Consider the following 20,738-nt stretch of genomic DNA (forward strand, 5'->3'; position numbering starts at 1 on the left):
CCTATTAATTTCTATAACAAAGGTCTTAGCTTCGAACCTCATCTCAATCAAATTTAACTAAAGGAAAGTCCATAGCTCCTATATCATAATCTCATTGCATGACGTTGTCATCTATGCTACCAAAAATAACCGAATTGCAAATAACACACTACCAACAAAAAAGAAGAGAACAAATAGTAAAGATGAAGACAATGACAATGTTACTCAAAAGAGAATTAAGAACACTTAGAAAAATTCAAATTAAAAGTAGTATTTATTTAGACTATCATTTTTAGACCAAATATTTAGACTATCGATTTTACAAGGTTGCAAACATTTATTTTAGTAATAATTATAATGAATTTCCTATATTATCTTGGATTCATATACTTTGAGTTATATATTTAAATAAACAAATTCGACATTCAATTACCCATGTATAAACTTCTCATATATAATCTTGCATTGATATACTTTCAAATATTTATGTAAATATAAACATTGGGCATTAACCCATTCGCGCAATGCGCGTATAAAACTAGTAATAGTATATGAGAATATAGGCAACAAACATATCGAAGTAGCGTGAATCTGTAGATATGAGGATAGAAGATTAAAAAGGAAAAGGAAAAAAATCAAATTGATGCCTTCATTCACTGCTTTAAAGGCTTGTTCTCAGCATGTCAGCAGCCTATAATATACAAATACAAAATAACGAAAATCAGAAAAATGCTGACAATTTTATAATACAGATCTTGAAAGAAAAATTAGATAAAGGATCAATCAAATTCAAAGACAATATTGCTGGGCAGCCGCAGCTTTGTCATTCCACCTATACCGGAGGGAGACATCTCTCCCAGACAAGTTGCCGCTAACTCAAAACTTAATCAAAACATTGAGAATGTGTTCGTTTACCATTGCCATCTAGAGGAAGTTCCTTTGGAAAGACCCGGAAGAAAATCTGGAAGTCAAACCCTTTGACATATGTTCGGCGTCAAGTTTCACACTTTGCCTTCCTGCTGTCAAATCCTTTTCGCGGTCCCAAGGTTTCCATGGATGGCTTCCTTCCCATTCTTCTTTCTCCACCTCCTGCTTTGCTTTTTTCTTGGACTTGCTCCGACCTTTCTCTTGATGCTTTTCTACCAAAGATTTTGATCGTTTAGCCTTGTTGTACTGATCCACAAGTTCGGCATCTGCATTTTCCCTAATCGTATCCTGTTCTTTGTGTGCAAGTGCAGTAGCCTCATTGTAAGCTTCTAAATAACTGCAGCATCAATATACAACTAGCATTTAGTGTTTTTGAATTAAAGCTCAAATGCCATCTAGAATATAGAATACCAAGCTTACTTCATTTTGGCTTTCAGAGCTCTATCAGAAGGAGTATCTGTCCAAGCACTAGTATCACCGCGCCCCTCCTTTGAACTCTTGCTAAACGTCGTGGAATGCATTGGCATGCCGCCAGGCTAAAGTAGAAAGTGAAACAGATCAGATCATTTTTAACATGTAAATCTAATCTTAGGTCCTACAAATTTTTAGTTTAGTTTTAAAACATAGGTAGGTGTAGCTCTTACTTTTCTTTCCGGAGGCAGGGTTGTCATCCATTCATCTCTTTTTGGAGCTGCTTTCACTCCTACCTCTGCTAACAGTATATCATCACCCTCCATGGATATACCTGACAGCCAGCAACTGTCAGTTTGTCATCATTAAAAAGTTAAGAGCAGAGAAAAAAAAAAAACAAAAAACAAACAAACAAACAAGAGTACCAAAAAAAAAAGCAAACAAGAGTACCAAAAAAAAAGGTGAAAATGGCTAACCTTGTAAACGCCTCCACTGTGCAGCTTCACGCATAGCTTGCAAATCGGCCTACAGAGTAGAAACATATGTTAACACAAAAACAGTGTCACAAAAAATAAGAGCTTAAGCATGTCTCTGCCCAATGGAGCACCAAAACTTTACCTTCATTTCCTCCTGCTCCTCCTTAAGCTTTATTTTGCCATCCAATGCTTTTCTCTGCATGAGATGTCATTTTAAACAAAACATCAAGATATTTCTTATGCATGTAAGGAAAATATGCACACATTAAAACCATCAGCAGAAGAAAACATATTGTAATCCCACAGCTTAAGAGTGAAGAGAGATATACACCATGACATTCACATAAAAGTAGAACTTCTAATTATCTTAAATGCCTCGGCTCAATCATCAAAAGTGAAGTTCATATGAGGATAGAAAATAATTGGCTCCCACATTCTTGAGGAATGACACTAATACACCATACCATTTTCAACCCATAGAAACATTAAACCAGCCAAGAGTTTTGCAGAAGAGGTGCATAGTTGCCCCCTTCCCAGTACCAAACATCATAATATGCTAATTTGGGAGGTGCAAGTACTATTGTTATTACCTGTTTTGCTCAAAAAAAAAAAAAAAAAAAAAAAAAAAAAAAAAAAAAAAAAAAAAAAAAAAAAAAAAAAAAAAAAAAAAAAAAAAACACAAGTATTGCTTTTAAAGACAAGTCTTTGTCTGTTTTTGTTAGTCACCTGATAAGTCTATTTAACTATTAATATGGCAGTCTGCAATAGGGCTGCAAGCCCACTTGCAAGTTACTTGGGTATAAAACCCCATCTTAGTATATTGATCATGCTTGAGTAAATGTATGTGTTTCCCATTAGTATTACAAGCCTAGCAAGCTTCACTTTTTCTTTAGCATTCTCTTGTATAATAGAATGCTGTTCTACTCCCTTTAGATATAAAGTCCACCATCAGTCACTAATCTTCTTCAAGCACCATCCTCCCTCCCCATTATTCCCTCTCGCATGGACATTCAACCCAGAGCCAACATCTCACTCAACTCATAATCCCAATCAGTCATCCCTCAAGCCTCCATTCCAATTAATATGTAATAACAAAGCAATGCATCAAGATTTAGGAATCCAAAAATGACAATTATCACTAAAAAAACATGCCTCGGCTTCCTCAGCATTACACCTGCTACAGGCCCTTCTAATATCTCAAGTCCAAACCCTCAATTGTTTGTAGAGGCATTTCAGACCCTACAATTCTTCTGTCCTTTTCTTATCTCCCTCACAGATCACTTATAACTAAGTTTTTTTAATTGATAGCAGAGTGTATATAACTGAAAATTAAGTTAATCATTAATGTGATTTCTCTTTTCAAGACACGGAATCCTGCCAGAATATTAACTTACTAAGTTTGTTACAAGTACAGATACAGCACTCACCTTATCTGGATCTTGTAAATCTTTAAAAGCTTTGTTCAGTTTAACAAATGCTTGCTGAGCTTGAGGATGAGAACATTTGTCAGGATGCACCATAAGAGACAACTTCCAGTACCTTAGACAAGAAAATCGCAAACAGTAAATGGCCCATCTATGTTCATTTGGATTGAAAGAAAATACTAATAATAATAATAATAATTAAATTAAATAAAAGATACCAACAATCCCACGACTCCCATCAAACTACAAGAGTATATAAAATAGGAATTAGGAAGCCCCACTGCATTTAATTGAGTGAGGTAGTACTCCTTCTGTCCCATTTTACCAGTCATGTTTGCTATTCATTGGTCAAACCAACTCTTTCTTATTTGTTTATTTTCTTTAATATTTTTTAATTACTTCTAAATTTGATTTTTTGTATTTAATAGTTGTTAGAAGAATAAGGGAAGATCAGTTTTCATATATATTTAGTATGTATATATTTAGCCTTTATTACAGCATGATGTTAGGCTTAATATTAGGGATACTTACCATAGTTTCTAGTGGTACTGATTGTATATATACATGTATTCCTTTCACTGCAAAACATATAATAAACAGAGAGTATCGTACTGTTCTTCCAAAAACCTCCAACACTTAACATGGTATCAAAGCCAAGAGAGTGAGAGTGAGTGCCTGGGCTGGGGTCTGGAAGGTCCGGCGACGCTGCGAAGAGGAGTCCGGTCGCCGGAGGAGGTCTCACGCGCCGTCACGTGCCGCCGTCTCTGCGCAGTTCCGACGTCACGCGCCGGCACGTGCGGCGGTTTCCGGCGACATCTCGGGTCGGCGTTCACATTTCCGGCGACGTCTCGTGATGCTATTTCCAGGGGTGTAAAAGGTGTTGAAGTTTTACGGAGTGGTTGATTCTTCTACTTGAAAGAGGTACGGGGCAGTTCTTTGTCTTTGTCTTGGTAAAATTGTGTGTTGGTTGAATCTGTTGGGTGAGAGTAAAATGGCACAGGAGAGGAATATTACAGTTATTTCCACACCATCTAAGTTAATTGACGTAGTTTTAGCTTCGGATGGTTCTAATTTTCCTGAATGGAGGTTTTTGGTTAAAGTAAATTTAGATGGTATGGGAAAGGGGAGGTTTTTGGTTAAAGTAAATTTAGATGGTATGGGAAAGGGTGACCATTTAGAAAAAGAGTGTCCTACAGATGATAGTCAAGGGGAGTGGAAAACTACTGATAAAGCCTTACTGTCTCGTATAATTATGGCGGCTTAGGAACTGATTCTAAAGTGCCCGGGATCTCCACAATTAAAACATACCCGTGGTCCTCCACGGCCCCCACGGCCTCTCCAAGGGCCCCCCGCCCTCTGAAACGGTTATTACCTCCTCCTCGGAAACCACTATAACCTTCACCATGCGATACTAGGGCACTCGGATCCAAATTTCCTTGTGACATTAAGACATTTCTTTCCTGGACCTCGTTTGAACCATTATTTCCCGATGCATTCTGTAGCATGGAAAATACTTGATCCAGAGATTCTAAGTCCTTATTCCCTAATAGTTGGGACCGAAGGACATCATATTCTTTATCCAGGCCGGCAATCCAGCTAAAAACAAGCAATTTATCACGCTGTTTTTCATTTCATTCACATCATTCGTTATTGGCATCGCAGCACACAAGGCAACACTACACTCTTAAATTCATAGTAATAATCTCTAAGCTCACGCCCCTTTTGATTAGACGATACACTTCCTGAGATAATTGATACAACTTTCTCAAATTACTTGTTCCACTAAACCATTTGTCCACTAATTCCCATACTTCTTTTACAGTTTGGCAGTGTTGCATAGACAAAATAATTCTCCTATCAATGCAATNCCTGGGCTGGGGTCTGGAAGGTCCGGCGACGCTGCGAAGAGGAGTCCGGTCGCCGGAGGAGGTCTCACGCGCCGTCACGTGCCGCCGTCTCTGCGCAGTTCCGACGTCACGCGCCGGCACGTGCGGCGGTTTCCGGCGACATCTCGGGTCGGCGTTCACATTTCCGGCGACGTCTCGTGATGCTATTTCCAGGGGTGTAAAAGGTGTTGAAGTTTTACGGAGTGGTTGATTCTTCTACTTGAAAGAGGTACGGGGCAGTTCTTTGTCTTTGTCTTGGTAAAATTGTGTGTTGGTTGAATCTGTTGGGTGAGAGTAAAATGGCACAGGAGAGGAATATTACAGTTATTTCCACACCATCTAAGTTAATTGACGTAGTTTTAGCTTCGGATGGTTCTAATTTTCCTGAATGGAGGTTTTTGGTTAAAGTAAATTTAGATGGTATGGGAAAGGGTGACCATTTAGAAAAAGAGTGTCCTACAGATGATAGTCAAGGGGAGTGGAAAACTACTGATAAAGCCTTACTGTCTCGTATAATTAATTGCATTGATAGGAGAATTATTTTGTCTATGCAACACTGCCAAACTGTAAAAGAAGTATTTATTTTGTCTATGCAACACTGCCAAACTGTAAAAGAAGTATGGGAATTAGTGGACAAATGGTGCCAAACTGTAAAAGAAGTATGGGAATTAGTGGACAAATGGTTTAGTGGAACAAGTAATTTGAGAAAGTTGTATCAGTTATCTCAGGAAGTGTATCGCTCTAATCAAAAGGGGCGTGAGCTTAGAGATTATTACTATGAATTTAAGAGTGTACGTGTTGCCTTGTGTGCTGCGATGCCAATAACGAATGATGTGAATGAAATGAAAAAACAGCGTGATAAATTGCTTGTTTTTAGCTGGATTGCCGGCCTGGATAAAGAATATGATGTCCTTCGGTCCCAACTATTAGGGAATAAGGACTTAGAATCTCTGGATCAAGTATTTTCCATGCTACAGAATGCATCGGGAAATAATGGTTCAAACGAGGTCCAGGAAAGAAATGTCTTAATGTCACAAGGAAATTTGGATCCGAGTGCCCTAGTATCGCATGGTGAAGGTTATAGTGGTTTCCGAGGAGGAGGTAATAACCGTTTCAGAGGGCGTGGGGGCCCTTGGAGAGGCCGTGGGGGCCGTGGAGGACCACGGGTATGTTTTAATTGTGGAGATCCCGGGCACTTTAAGAATCAGTGTCCTAAGCCGCCAAGACAACAAGTGGCTACTACTACGGCTTCCACGTCAGAAGGTCACACAGTTGTGATGACTGATGAAGAATTTGCGAAATTCAACCAGATGAAACTTTCTTCTTCCTCACAGTCTCCATCCAATCACGTGTCTCCCGCCGCTACATTTTTCCAAACAGGTAATTCAGTTGCTTGTGNAACACTGCCAAACTGTAAAAGAAGTATGGGAATTAGTGGACAAATGGTTTAGTGGAACAAGTAATTTGAGAAAGTTGTATCAGTTATCTCAGGAAGTGTATCGCTCTAATCAAAAGGGGCGTGAGCTTAGAGATTATTACTATGAATTTAAGAGTGTACGTGTTGCCTTGTGTGCTGCGATGCCAATAACGAATGATGTGAATGAAATGAAAAAACAGCGTGATAAATTGCTTGTTTTTAGCTGGATTGCCGGCCTGGATAAAGAATATGATGTCCTTCGGTCCCAACTATTAGGGAATAAGGACTTAGAATCTCTGGATCAAGTATTTTCCATGCTACAGAATGCATCGGGAAATAATGGTTCAAACGAGGTCCAGGAAAGAAATGTCTTAATGTCACAAGGAAATTTGGATCCGAGTGCCCTAGTATCGCATGGTGAAGGTTATAGTGGTTTCCGAGGAGGAGGTAATAACCGTTTCAGAGGGCGTGGGGGCCCTTGGAGAGGCCGTGGGGGCCGTGGAGGACCACGGGTATGTTTTAATTGTGGAGATCCCGGGCACTTTAAGAATCAGTGTCCTAAGCCGCCAAGACAACAAGTGGCTACTACTACGGCTTCCACGTCAGAAGGTCACACAGTTGTGATGACTGATGAAGAATTTGCGAAATTCAACCAGATGAAACTTTCTTCTTCCTCACAGTCTCCATCCAATCACGTGTCTCCCGCCGCTACATTTTTCCAAACAGGTAATTCAGTTGCTTGTGTTTCTTCTGCGTCTCGGCAGTGGGGTAATTCAGTTGCTTGTGTTTCTTCTGCGTCTCGGCAGTGGGTTATTGACTCCGGGGCTTCTGCTTCTGCGTCTCGGCAGTGGGTTATTGACTCCGGGGCTTCTGAACATATGACAGGTAACTCCAATATTTTTTCTACGTATCTGCCTGTCACTTCTGGTCATACCGTTACTCTAGCAGATGGGTCTATAGCCACTGTTTTGGGTAAAGGTAGTGCCATTGCAACATCCTCGTTACCCCTTACTTTCGTGTTATATCTCCCAGATTTTCCCTTCAATCTGCTCTCTATTAGTCAAATAACTCGTGACCTAAATTGTTCCGTTTTGTTTTTTCCTGGCTATTGTCTGTTTCAGGATCTTTTGACGAGGAGGATTATTGGTAAGGGAAAGGAAGTTGGTGGCCTATATGTCTTAGAACAGTCTCTTGAGAACAGAGCTACAGGCTTGTATGTCTTAGAACAGTCTCTTGAGAACAGAGCTACAGGCTTGGATGTCTTAGAACAGTCTCTTGAGAACAGAGCTACAGGCTTGGTGTCCAGTGTTTCCCCCTTTCAGTTGCACTGTCGGTTTGGTCACCCGTCTTTACCGACGCTAAAGAAGATGTGTCCTAGTTTAGAGTCTCTGGATGTCTTGCAGTGTGAATCGTGCGAGTTTGCAAAACATCATCGTGTTCCCTATATTTCCCGGGTAAATAATAGAGTAGACTCCTTGTTTGAGTTAATTCATTATGATGTTTGGGGTCCGTGTCGGGTTACATCCAAGAATGGTTTCCAATATTTTGTAACCTTCGTTGATGATTTTTCTAGATGTACTTGGTTGTATCTTATGAAGTCTAGGGATGAATTGTTTGATGTTTTTCAAAGTTTTTGTGCTGAGATTAAAACTCAATTTAATAAGACTATACAGTGTTTGAGGAGTGATAATGCTCGAGAATACTTTCTTAAGTCTTTTTCCAGCTTTATGAGTCAAAATGGTATCATACATCAAACTTCGTGTGGTTACACCCCCCAGCAGAATGGTGTTGCAGAAAGAAAGAACCGCCATCTGTTGGAAATCGCACGTGCCCTTCTATTCCAAATGAAAGTGTCTAAGGTGTTCTAGGCAGATGCTGTTCACACAGCTTGTTTTTTCATTAACAGGATGCCTTCGTCTGTACTCCGTGATCAAGTTCCATATTCTCTTGTGTACCCGTCCAAACCTTTGTTTTCCCTACCCCCTAAAGTTTTTGGTTGTACATGTTTTGTACAAGATGTTCGTCCGCAAAAGGGAAAACTTGATCCTAAATCCCTTAAGTGTGTCTTCTTGGGGTATTCTCGGACATAGAAAGGGTATAGGTGTTACTCTCCTGATTTGGGTCGGTATTTGGTCTCAGCTGATGTTACCTTTTTTGAAGAAACTGTATTCTCTGGTTGTATGTCCGGGGATAGGTCTCCATTGATAGAAGATGATTTTCTTACCTATACTATCACTATTCCTGTGCCCACGGTAGAGTCCGTTTCCAGAGTTGTACCTCCCGTTACGCAGGTGTATTCTAGGNGGCCTATATGTCTTAGAACAGTCTCTTGAGAACAGAGCTACAGGCTTGGTGTCCAGTGTTTCCCCCTTTCAGTTGCACTGTCGGTTTGGTCACCCGTCTTTACCGACGCTAAAGAAGATGTGTCCTAGTTTAGAGTCTCTGGATGTCTTGCAGTGTGAATCGTGCGAGTTTGCAAAACATCATCGTGTTCCCTATATTTCCCGGGTAAATAATAGAGTAGACTCCTTGTTTGAGTTAATTCATTATGATGTTTGGGGTCCGTGTCGGGTTACATCCAAGAATGGTTTCCAATATTTTGTAACCTTCGTTGATGATTTTTCTAGATGTACTTGGTTGTATCTTATGAAGTCTAGGGATGAATTGTTTGATGTTTTTCAAAGTTTTTGTGCTGAGATTAAAACTCAATTTAATAAGACTATACAGTGTTTGAGGAGTGATAATGCTCGAGAATACTTTCTTAAGTCTTTTTCCAGCTTTATGAGTCAAAATGGTATCATACATCAAACTTCGTGTGGTTACACCCCCCAGCAGAATGGTGTTGCAGAAAGAAAGAACCGCCATCTGTTGGAAATCGCACGTGCCCTTCTATTCCAAATGAAAGTGTCTAAGGTGTTCTAGGCAGATGCTGTTCACACAGCTTGTTTTTTCATTAACAGGATGCCTTCGTCTGTACTCCGTGATCAAGTTCCATATTCTCTTGTGTACCCGTCCAAACCTTTGTTTTCCCTACCCCCTAAAGTTTTTGGTTGTACATGTTTTGTACAAGATGTTCGTCCGCAAAAGGGAAAACTTGATCCTAAATCCCTTAAGTGTGTCTTCTTGGGGTATTCTCGGACATAGAAAGGGTATAGGTGTTACTCTCCTGATTTGGGTCGGTATTTGGTCTCAGCTGATGTTACCTTTTTTGAAGAAACTGTATTCTCTGGTTGTATGTCCGGGGATAGGTCTCCATTGATAGAAGATGATTTTCTTACCTATACTATCACTATTCCTGTGCCCACGGTAGAGTCCGTTTCCAGAGTTGTACCTCCCGTTACGCAGGTGTATTCTAGGAGGCCCCGAGATGTGGTTGCTGTTACGCAGGTGTATTCTAGGAGGCCCCGAGATGTGGTTGCTCCAACAGTTGCACAGGTGGATACTCCTTCCCTACCAGAACCTCTGTCAAATGGTCCTGATCTTCCGGTTGCTCTGCGGAAAGGTAAGCGCAGTTGTTGTCATCCCCTTCCTTCAAATGTTTTCTACGGGCATTTGTCAGAGTCTTCTCATACCTTTATTTCCCAAATAGATTCTGTGTCTGTTCCTAAAACATTGTGTCAGGCTATGTCTCATGATGGATGGAAATTTGCTATGGAAGAAGAAATCACGGCCCTTGAAGAGAATCAAACTTGGGAACTTGTCCAGCTCCCAGCCGGGAAGTCTGCAATTGGTTGTAAATGGGTTTACGTTATCAAGACAAATCCCGATGGGTCCGTTGCTCGGCTTAAAGCACGCTTGGTGGCCAAAGGGTATGCACAGACTTATGGGGTTGATTATACAGAGACGTTTTCCCCGGTTGCCAAGTTGACTTCCGTACATGTTTTTATATCTCTAGCTGCTATTAATGATTGGCCGTTATACCAGTTGGATGTCAAAAATGCCTTTTTACATGGTGATTTGGCAGAAGAGGTGTATATGGAGCAACCGCCTGGGTTTGTTGCTCAGGGGGAGAAAGGCAAGGTGTGTAAGCTGAAGAAGTCATTGTATGGGTTGCGACAATCCCCTAGAGCGTGGTTTGCGCGGTTTAGTGGTGTGGTTACTGCGTTTGGCATGCAACGTAGTGCCTATGATCACACTGTTTTCTATAAACACTCTGAACTTGGAAGTATTTTGTTAATTGTTTATGTTGATGATATAGTGATAACAGGTGATGATGCAAGGGGGATCGAGGCGCTCAAATCTTTTCTTAAAGAGAAGTTCCATACGAAGGATCTGGGAGTGTTGAAGTACTTCCTTGGGATTGAGGTTATACGTTCTAGAAGGGGCATATTTCTTTCACAACGGAAATATGTACTAGACTTGCTTGAAGAATCTGGGCTCTCGGGGCGAAGCCGTGTGAGACTCCTATGGACCAAAGTGTTAAGCTTATAGTTGGTGAAGGGGAGTCTCTTGAAGATCCAGAGCGGTATAGAAGACTTGTGGGAAAATTAAATTATCTTACTATTACTTGCCCGGATATTGCCTTTCCGGTTAGTGTGGTGAGTCAGTTCATGGCATTCCCTACAAAGTCTCACTGGGAAGCTGCAGTTCGAGTTGTAAAATATCTGAAGGGTGCTCCCGGGAAAGGAATTTTGTGTGCTAGTCATGGGCATATGGGTGTTGAGGCTTTCTCTGATTCTGATTGGGCAGGGTCACCAAGTGACAGGAGGTCGACAACAGGGTATTGTGTGTTTTTCGGTGGCAATCTGGTGTCTTGGAAGAGTAAGAAGCAGAGTGTTGTGTCTCGCTCAAGTGCAGAGTCTGAGTATAGAGCGATGGCCCATGTAGCCTGTGAGGTGACGTGGTTGTATAATATTCTTGGAGAAATCGGGGTAGAGGTGAATAAACCAATTCCGTTGTGGTGTGACAATAAAGCCGCTATACACATTTCGAATAATCCAGTATTTCATGAGTGAACTAAACATATTGAGGTAGATTGTCACTTTGTAAGAGACAAAATTCAGCAAGGACTACTCTCTACCATTCATGTCCGAACCGGTGATCAGTTGGCAGACTTGTTTACAAAAGGTCTCGCAGGGCCCGGGTTGAATATATTTGTAACAAGCTGGGCATGATTGACATCTATGCTCCAACTTGAGGGGGAGTGTTAGAAGAATAAGGGAAGATCAATTTTCATATATATTTAGTATGTATATATTTAGCCTTTATTACAGCATGATGGTAGGCTTAATATTAGGGATACTTACCATAGTTTCTAGTGGTACTGATTGTATATATACATGTATTCCTTTCACTGCAAAACATATAATAAACAGAGAGTATCGTACTGTTCTTCCAAAAACCTCCAACACTTAACAATAGTCATTTTAAAGTAGTTTCTTGTTATAATTTAATATTGGGCTAGGATCACTGAACTGGACTATAATGCACATGGGCCAAACCACACTAAAAGATTGAATTCAACTAATTAGCTAGTCTATCTTTCTTATTTTATCAATGTGGGACTCTTAACACTCCCCTTCTTATTTTATCAATGTGGGACTCTTAACACTCCCCCTCAAGTGGACAACCGGGCCATTTTGAATCTAACCGGTTGACCACTTGAAATTGGATCAGACCCTCCCCCTGAAACGAAAGCTCTCCCCCTGAAACGAAAGCTCTGGACGTTGGATTAGACCCTCCCCCTGAAACGAAAGCTCTGGACGCCACCAAAGTCCAAAGTGGACCGAACAAGCGGGCTTACAACACCCATACGAAAGCTTGGCCATAACCGGGTGTACACAAAGTGGACCGCACGCCACCAACCCATAACCGGGTGAACACAAAGTGGACCGAACAAGCTCTGATACCATGTTATAATTTAATATTGGGCTAGGATCACTGAACTGGATTATAATGCACATGGGCCAAACCACACTAAAAGATTGAATTCAACCAATTAGCTAGTCTAACCCATAGCCTTATAAACCCATATTATCTTTCTTATTTTATCAATGTGGGACTCTTAACATTTCTAAATATATAAATTTTAATACTAAACTTAATATTATGAAAAATTGAATTAAAAATAACTTCAGTCAAGCCTTGTTAACTGAACCAGATACATAAAATACGGAGGGAGTATTTATTATGGAGTATTTATTTAAAGTCAGGTTCAATGGAACTCCAGCAACATTCAGGTCTCAAAAAGGAAGATGTATGCAACTTTGCCTCTATTTGAACAGAGCTTTTTTCGGGTTGAAAACTTGAAACCCAGACTTATGCACAAAAAAATTTAAAAATTAAAAAGCAACTCTTTAAACTGAATTTAAGATTCTCTATGTTGAATTGAAAGAATACACTATACACATGTAATTATAAACTGAAAACTTCCCTAATCCGGAATATTAATTGCAGTATTAGGAAACTAAAAATTACTCTGTTGAATATAAATTACATAATTAAAAACTTTTAAAGCTTGAACTGGGTTAATTTATAATTTCTCCCATCTTTTTCAACACTCATTTTGCTGCAACTTTATAATACCTTAAAGGGCTGAAAAAATTATTTATTCAAAAATCTGTAGAATGTATTTGCCAAAATTTAAGCCAGTTCACATAAGACAGTCATGTAAACAGAAGGGACACATTATTAGTCTGGTCAAATTATAACCATTCCAAAGCATTTTGTGTAGTGAACCTTTAGGAGATCTTTCTATAATTCATTTGTCCCAAATAATTATATTTTTTGTGCTGGGACATTCAGATTTTACCCTGTTCTGGTAATCAACCTCACACCCAAGAACACTGCTTACAAACAAAACTAGAGAAGAATAAGCATTCCAGAAAATGGCAACTTACCTCTTCTTCATGTTTTCACTTGCCATATTTCTGTTCACTCCCAAAACATCATAGGCATTGTCTTCCTCAACTCCCATAATTCTAGTAATCTAACAAAGGAAAAGCTAATTAGTCTTCTGCAAACACTAATGGTAATTACTATATGCAATATATAGATGTAGCAAGAAGCCAAGAAGATATAAAATTCTAACCCAAAACTTAAAATCTGACAAGAAACATAATTTCACAATGTTGACATGTGTGCTGTGACAATGTATCATTGGTACAAGCACTGTCATGTGCTAGCATGTGATACTAAAATTCACAGAATAGTTGTATCCTTTGATATTTCAAATGAGGTTAACGAAATATTAGAAACAAAGTAGACAGTGCAACAGAAAGCAACAATTTATCAAATGCCAAAGTAACAAAAAGCAACATATATAGGATATAATTTAACATATGTATGACACAAGTTTTTGTCTTTAATTTGATGATTTGACGAACATATGACACAAGTTTATAAAAGTGCAATATCAGGCTGGCTGCTTTACATCTAAGTTATGACCACAATTCTAAGGTTCTCAGATAAGTCGCGTTGATGTACTTTGCAGGTGGAAATGCAGCCCAAACAGTTCCACAAATGTGTTACAACTTACAAGCACCGCTTCAAAGTTGCAGAGGAAAAAAAAATACTAGAACTAACAAGAGGGGAAGGTAAACAAGTGTAGCAAAAATGCACATAATTTTTAACAAAAAATGTGAAGGATTTTTTTCAAAAGTAAACCGGAATACTAAAAAAATGGTTTCTAAAAAAGATAAAGGCAATAACAACTAAAACATAGACAATTAAGTAAATGTAGACAGAAGATAAACCAATTTTAAAACAAATTAAATAATCTATTTGACATTTGACAAGCATTAGTGAGAAGAGTTAAAGAATGAAAGAACCTCTTCAAAACGCTCTGCTTCATTTGTGGACTCAGCCTCAGTCACCACCGCAGGAGGCGGAGGTCCAATAAACAGTTCGCTATCTTCCTCCAACTCAGCCTCCCTAAATATGTACAGCAAGAAAAACAAATATATAATAAATAATTGGCACATTAAGAATTTTTTTAAGAACTTTCAGAAGCATTAGATTTTTTAAGAATTTTTTTAAGAACTTTCAGCTAGTGGTCTTAAGCCAAAAACCAGCTGCATGGTGGCTGGAAGCCTTGAACCAAAATTCTGTGAGACAAGCACAACCTTAAGATAAAGCAAGAGAGGGAAAATGCAACTATGTCACCCATACACTATTTATACGACACTCCCATAGGCAACACTTCAATTAAGCAAATGAAGTGCATGCAATGCATCCTAATGGGACCTGTACTAATTTTCCAAGCGATTATTTAATGTTACAAGCAATGCAAGCTAATGGGACCAGTACTAATTTTCATGTATCATCTACACAGTTGCATAAGGACATCCTTCAGCAGACCAATCTGAGTAAAAAAGTCTTGATTCATCATTTATTCCTTAAGACAACTAAATTTTAAAGTTATCCTTTATCAATAATAGAAAGTAAACAAGTCTGAAGCAAGTGAACATAGAAACATGTACAAAGCATAAACCTCATCTCCTCCTGTGCTTCTGCTAGTTTGGCAGCGGCAGCAAGTAATTCAGCAGATGGCATCGCAGGTCCAATCATCCTGAACAAGTAGGAAAAAGCAGAATAAATATGAGGAATAAGAATAGCATTTGCTTTACATAAGAAAGAAATTCAACAAAATGCGTTTCATTCAGAAAGAAAAATCTTCTTAAGGTTGTGAAAAATAGTAAAACACAGCTAAATCTATTGAAATGAAGAAGTAATATACTACAGACTAAACACTGTCCAAAAAGACGGAAGAGATCCAGTTACCTCTTTCTTGGAGCTGAGGTTTCTTCATTAGGTAGACTTAAATTAGCATTATAAGTGTCAGCCTCTTCATTTGGCAAACTCAAGTTTGCATTATGGTTATCAGCATCTGGTGACTTTGACTGCTTATTACTCTCCAATGCAGAACTATCAAGATGTTGATTTTGAAGCTGCGTGTGGGAGTGAATTATTGATCCCACACGTTCAAGTGTAGGACACGCTTTTGATGGCAGTAGAAAGACAAGATCACCATTCTGCTTAAGCTTCAAGGAAAGAAACAGCTTTCTCAGGCGCTTGACCAATAACCTTTCAGATAAACCACTTATATCAACAGCTTGTCCATCATCAATCATCTTCAGAAGCTAAATATACCAAGTTTACAATAAAATGTCAGTTGCAAATTGTTGCAAGTTTTATTTGAAATGAATCCTTTAGAAGCACAAAACTTGCAAAACAAACTTCAATTAGAAACAGTGTTTTTAAACCTGAACTGGGCAGTAGGCAGCCTGGTGTGAATAGGCACAACCACACAAGTAATGATTGATTATGAATGATCAAGTAAATCAGGCATTGTCCAACTCAATGAGACTATTCAATCCTAAAGTAAAAGTGTGAATCTATAAATAGAGAGAGGCCTCGATTTGATGTTTTCTTTCTATACTACTCCATTACTTTTCTCATATCATAAGAAGAGAAAAAGCACTCCAAATTGTTCCATGGTGAACATGGAACTTCTGCAAAGATCCGGATCCTATAGAGCATTTTTTTCACTGTCAATACCAGGTAAATTACCCTATTTCTGCAAAGATCCTGATCCCTTCACAATTCCCACATTTTTCCACATACTTCATGAGTCCATCCCTTTATCCAATTCTCTTAATACTGATCTGGTAACTTTCTTCTGGGAACACTAACTTTAGGTATCAAAATATTTTTCTTATTCAATATCTCAGTATACAAAGATAAGCCCAGCAACATATTGAAACAATAGGATGAGGCACATAGATAAATGAATAGCAACCAGCATCCTGTTTTACCATGTTTTCTTGAATATTTTCAGCTAAAACATGGAATTTAGTATTCTCATTTAAATTCCATAAAATGAGCATCTCTATTATAGTTCCATTGAGTAAAATTTCAAAAACACCACATGTTAACAAGCTAAATAATCCTCTACATTTCTAAAAAAGAAAACGAATTATTTATGCAACAACTATTTCCCCAAAAAAAATCAGAATGTAATAATTCAAGAGCCGGATAAAAGACTTTGAAAAACGTACCTGCTCCAAATCACCAGCTACGGCAGGGAACTCCTTCAAAATCCTGATGACGACATCCTTAGGATCCTCCCTTGACCTCTCGGGATTGTCGAATTCGGAACCGGTGGCATCAGAAGCCGACTCGTCCGAATCCGAATACCTTCTCCTCGATTTCCGACCACTGCTCCTACTGCTTCCATGTTTCCGTTTACTCCGGTACTTCTTATCCCTCCTTTTCCGGTCTCTGTCCTTGTCGACCTTGGAAGAAATCCTGCGCCTCTCGTCGCGACGCCGTTTCCTGCTGCGCCTGTGCCGCTCGATCTCCGAGTCGGAAGATTCCGAGGGAGATTGTGAAGGTGTAGAGGAAGTGGGAGAATCTTCCTCCTGTCTGTGCTTCTTCTTTCTATTCGAATGGTCTCCCATGCTATATCGGAAACTTTTTGCTACAGCTTTGTAGTTCGGAAAACGAAACTCCGCAAGGACTACTGGAGTTTATTTTTTGGGGATTTCTATCGTGCGAGGTTAGGGGCAATAGGGGTACCCGTAGGCAGGGTATCTAAGGGATTGTATTCAATTAACCCTTTTAAAGTGTTTTAAAGATTTTAAAACTTTCAAAGTTTGATGGTATTTGTTTGTAGTTTTAGTTTTTAAAAGTCTATTGGTATTTAAAGATTTTTATAGGCTTTTCTTTCGTTAATATAAATAAATTTTTCTTCATTAATACTAATAGGGATAAAATTCCGGTCTACGTATCCCGGCCTCCCTGTCTGCGTGCTCGCGAGGCGGTCTGCGTGCTCGCGAATAGTGGTTGATCACCCTCCGAAACTTCTGCTCGATCTGACCAGGCCGGGCAACCTTGCGCTCCGGGCCACAGTTAGGGCCTTTGCAGAGGTTCGAACCAGAGACCCCGCGCCCGCGTACATATTTGCGGGCGCACTGGACCGACAGGGTGACCGGTGCATGTCCGTCACGCGTCCTACATGCCGACAGACCGGAGGTGTTATCAAGGGCACTATAAAAGGAGCATTTAATGCAGGGAGATGGACTTTTGGCTATTTCTTCTAATACAGTAGCTAAAGAGACCGGGAACCTCTGACCCACTGTCACGTAGCTCGGTCTCCTCTAGGGTATTTTACCTTGTACCCGACCTGATATAAATACAGTATTGTGTTCCGTATTTTGCTATATCATTTTGGCGCCGTTTGTGGGGACCGAAGTGCAAAGCCGACTCCCGTTCTGACTTCGATCTCCAACCATGTACCCCTACATGGACTATTTCGCCGCTGTCGACCCTGAGCAGGAGGCACCTTCAGACTTGCGTTCTCGCCTTAGCTCCCGAGGCGATCCGAACAATACCATCAACCCACCGCTCGCCGACCCCGTCAACGTTATTCACCCTCTTCAGGCTTTTCCCATATCGGTCGGACCGGTACCTTATCAATACCCCGCTTACCCGCTTGACCCGACCGCGCAATGGTGGACCAACTCCCCGCGGTCTTACCCACAGCCGTACACCCCCTCTTTCCCGTTTCAACCGGTCCCACCCGTTCAGCCACCGGTTCAGCCTCCAGTCCCACATCCAAACACCGCGACGATCGAAGCTGCAGCCACCCCCTCGCCCGCACTGAGGAGGGCACAGTCTGAGAGACGACCAGTGTCCTCCAGGTTACAAGAACCGACCCCGGCGCGGCGCCCTGCGCTGTCTCGTTTGAGCGCCTCGGGTTCCAGGCCACCTGCGGCCCGGGAAGAGACGTACCGCGAGTCAGCGTTCTGGACAGAATAGACCCGCCGATGGAGAGAGGGCGCACATCTTTACACCTACCGACCGCGAGCGAAGCCGATTCGAGTGAGGCCAGTTCTTCGGACTCCCGTCACCGTAGACACCGTGACCCAACCCGTTCATTTGGTCTCTCACGGGGAATACTCGATCAGGTCCGAGCAGAGTTCAACAGATGGAAGCGCGAGGAAGGAGCTGATCGACCCACCGACCAGGCGAGCAATCTGCTCCGTACGCCCTTTACGCAGGAGCTCATGAGCGAGCCTTATCCAATAGACCTGCGCGTTCCCGGGGACAAAGAGTACGCAGGCAGGTCGGATCCCGAACAGCATGTCAACCTCTACTATGGCAACATGCTCATGATGGGGGTGTCTGAGGCCGTCATGTGTCGGGCGTTCTACTCAACACTGACCGGGAGAGCTGCAGAGTGGTTCCGCACCTTGGAACCTGGTTCTATCTCGAATTTCCGAGACCTGGCCCAAAGATTCGTCGACCGCTTCGCTATGTCCAAGACTGTGAAGAAGCACTTCTCTCATCTGGAGAATGCCAAATAGTTGGACGGCGAACCGCTCTCCGTCTTTATCGAGCGGTGGAACAAGGAAATGACGGAAATTGAGCCTGTTGACGACGTAACCACAACCAACTTGTTGTTGAACTCTCTAAGGGCGGGAAACCTGTACCAGGATCTTATACTCCGGCCGCCGACCTGTTATGAAGACGTTGTGCGCAGAGTATTGGCCCACGCTACTGCCACGGAGGCAAACTCGGCCAAGAGGTTGATGGAGACTGGGGGGCCGCGGAGGGATCAGAACTAGAGAGATCGCCGCCCGAACAACCCGCGACAGAAAGATCGTGATGGGAACCCGATCTATACCCCTCTGACTAGACCGGTCGCGGAAGTCATACAGTTCTCCTAGAGTTGTCACCTGATCCAGTTGCCCGCCCCGGCGAGAGACGGCCCTGACAAGGATAAGTACTGTGCGTACCACCGCAACCGGGGGCACGACACTGAGGAGTGTCATGTGCTTAAGGGCCTGATCGAGGACTTGCTACAGACCGGAGAATTGGCCCAGTTCGCCGAGAAAAAGAAGAAGAACCGGCGAGGGTGGAGGAAATACTTTGAAAAAGACAAGGATAAGAAGGACAAAGACCCCGACCTAGACAGGGAACCTCCGACGGCCGCTCAAAAGCAGGTGATCCACGTTATCTTCGGAGGCCCGGGTGGCGGGGACACTGCGGGAGAGCGCCGTAATTGGGCTAGAGACCTGCATGTCGGCCTAGTCGAGGATGCTACCCCTGAAAAGAGGACGAAAATAGAGCCCATCGTGTTCACCGACCGCGATTTACCGAGCAGCCCCGACTGCTCGACCGAAGCGTTGGTAGTAACTATCGACATCAACGACGTGGATGTCCAGAGAGTGATGGTCGACACCGGATCCAGTGTGAACGTCATGTACTTGGAGGTCTTCCGAAAGCTCCAATTGGATCGATCCGAGCTAACTCCCATCCGGACCTCGCTCTCCGGTTTTACGGGTGCTATGATCCATCTGGAGCGTGTCGTTCGTTTACCTGTAGAGGTGGGAACGGTCCCGAGAGTGCTCCGTGTAATGATGGAATTCGTTGTCGTCGACCTAGCATGTGTCCACAATGCCATCTTGGGTAGGCCGGGAATTTCTCAGCTCGGAGCGATCATATCAATGCCACACCTCTGCATGAAGTTTCAAACTCCAGAGGGTGTGGGCACAGTCCGAGGAGATCCCCAATCGGCCCGACGATGCTATGTCCGGGCGGTACAGAAACAGGACGCCAGCACGTCTCGAATTAACACCATCAGCAAGAGGAAGGAAGACGCCCGGTCTGAACAACCCGAGCCCTCGGACGACGTGGAGCTAGTCGTCTTGACTGAGGACCGGCCTGACCGGGCGGTAAAGATTGGCACGGCCTTGCCTGCAGAGTTAAAGACGTCGATTATTGGTGTCCTCAGGGAATACTCGGATATCTTTGCATGGGGACCCGGACCATGCCGGGAGTAGATCGCCGAACCATTTGTCACCGGTTGGCGGTCCAGCCAGGCTCACGGCCGGTAAAGCAAAAGCAACGACACCTCTCCTTCGACCGGCGAGAGTTCGTCAGAGAGGAGACGAGATCCTTGGTAGCAGCCGGACACATCAGGGAGGTCCAGTACCCCGAATGGTTGGCGAACGTGGTCCTAGTTCCCAAGCCCCCGGCTTGGAGGATGTGCGTAGACTATACCGACCTCAACAAGGCGTGCCCTCTGGACCCATTCCCATTCCCGAGCATCCACCAGATGGTCGACGAGACCGCGGGGGCCGAGCTCTTAAGTTTCATGGACGCTTTCAAGGGCTACCACAAGGTGATGATGGCCGAAGAAGACGAGGCCAAGATGGCATTCATTACCCCAGACGGTCTGTACTGCTACCGAGTGATGCCATTCGGCCTACGC

At 42.1% G+C, this 20,738-nt stretch overlaps 1 protein-coding gene across 2 annotated transcripts; it reads right to left on the reverse strand.

Annotated features, from left to right (window-relative positions):
• Positions 1-421: 421 nt before the first annotated feature.
• Positions 422-17,030, reverse strand: LOC116000888. Of its 2 annotated transcripts, XM_031240752.1 has the most exons (12): positions 16,519-17,030; positions 15,242-15,600; positions 14,952-15,029; positions 14,290-14,392; positions 13,360-13,448; positions 3,221-3,332; positions 1,936-1,989; positions 1,794-1,842; positions 1,551-1,651; positions 1,327-1,442; positions 895-1,243; positions 422-670 (listed from the first exon to the last, which is right to left on the reverse strand). In XM_031240752.1, the coding sequence occupies exons 1-11, from the start codon at positions 16,918-16,920 to the stop codon at positions 904-906; spliced, it is 1,803 nt and encodes a 600-aa protein (XP_031096612.1). In that variant the 5' UTR covers positions 16,921-17,030; the 3' UTR covers positions 422-670; positions 895-903. The 2 variants fall into 2 exon arrangements, with proteins under 2 accessions (XP_031096612.1, XP_031096611.1); XM_031240751.1 differs by having other exon boundaries at positions 422-1,243.
• Positions 17,031-20,738: the final 3,708 nt, after the last annotated feature.

The sequence above is a fragment of the Ipomoea triloba genome, chromosome 13, assembly GCF_003576645.1.
Source record: "Ipomoea triloba cultivar NCNSP0323 chromosome 13, ASM357664v1".
Taxonomy (NCBI): domain Eukaryota; kingdom Viridiplantae; phylum Streptophyta; class Magnoliopsida; order Solanales; family Convolvulaceae; genus Ipomoea; species Ipomoea triloba.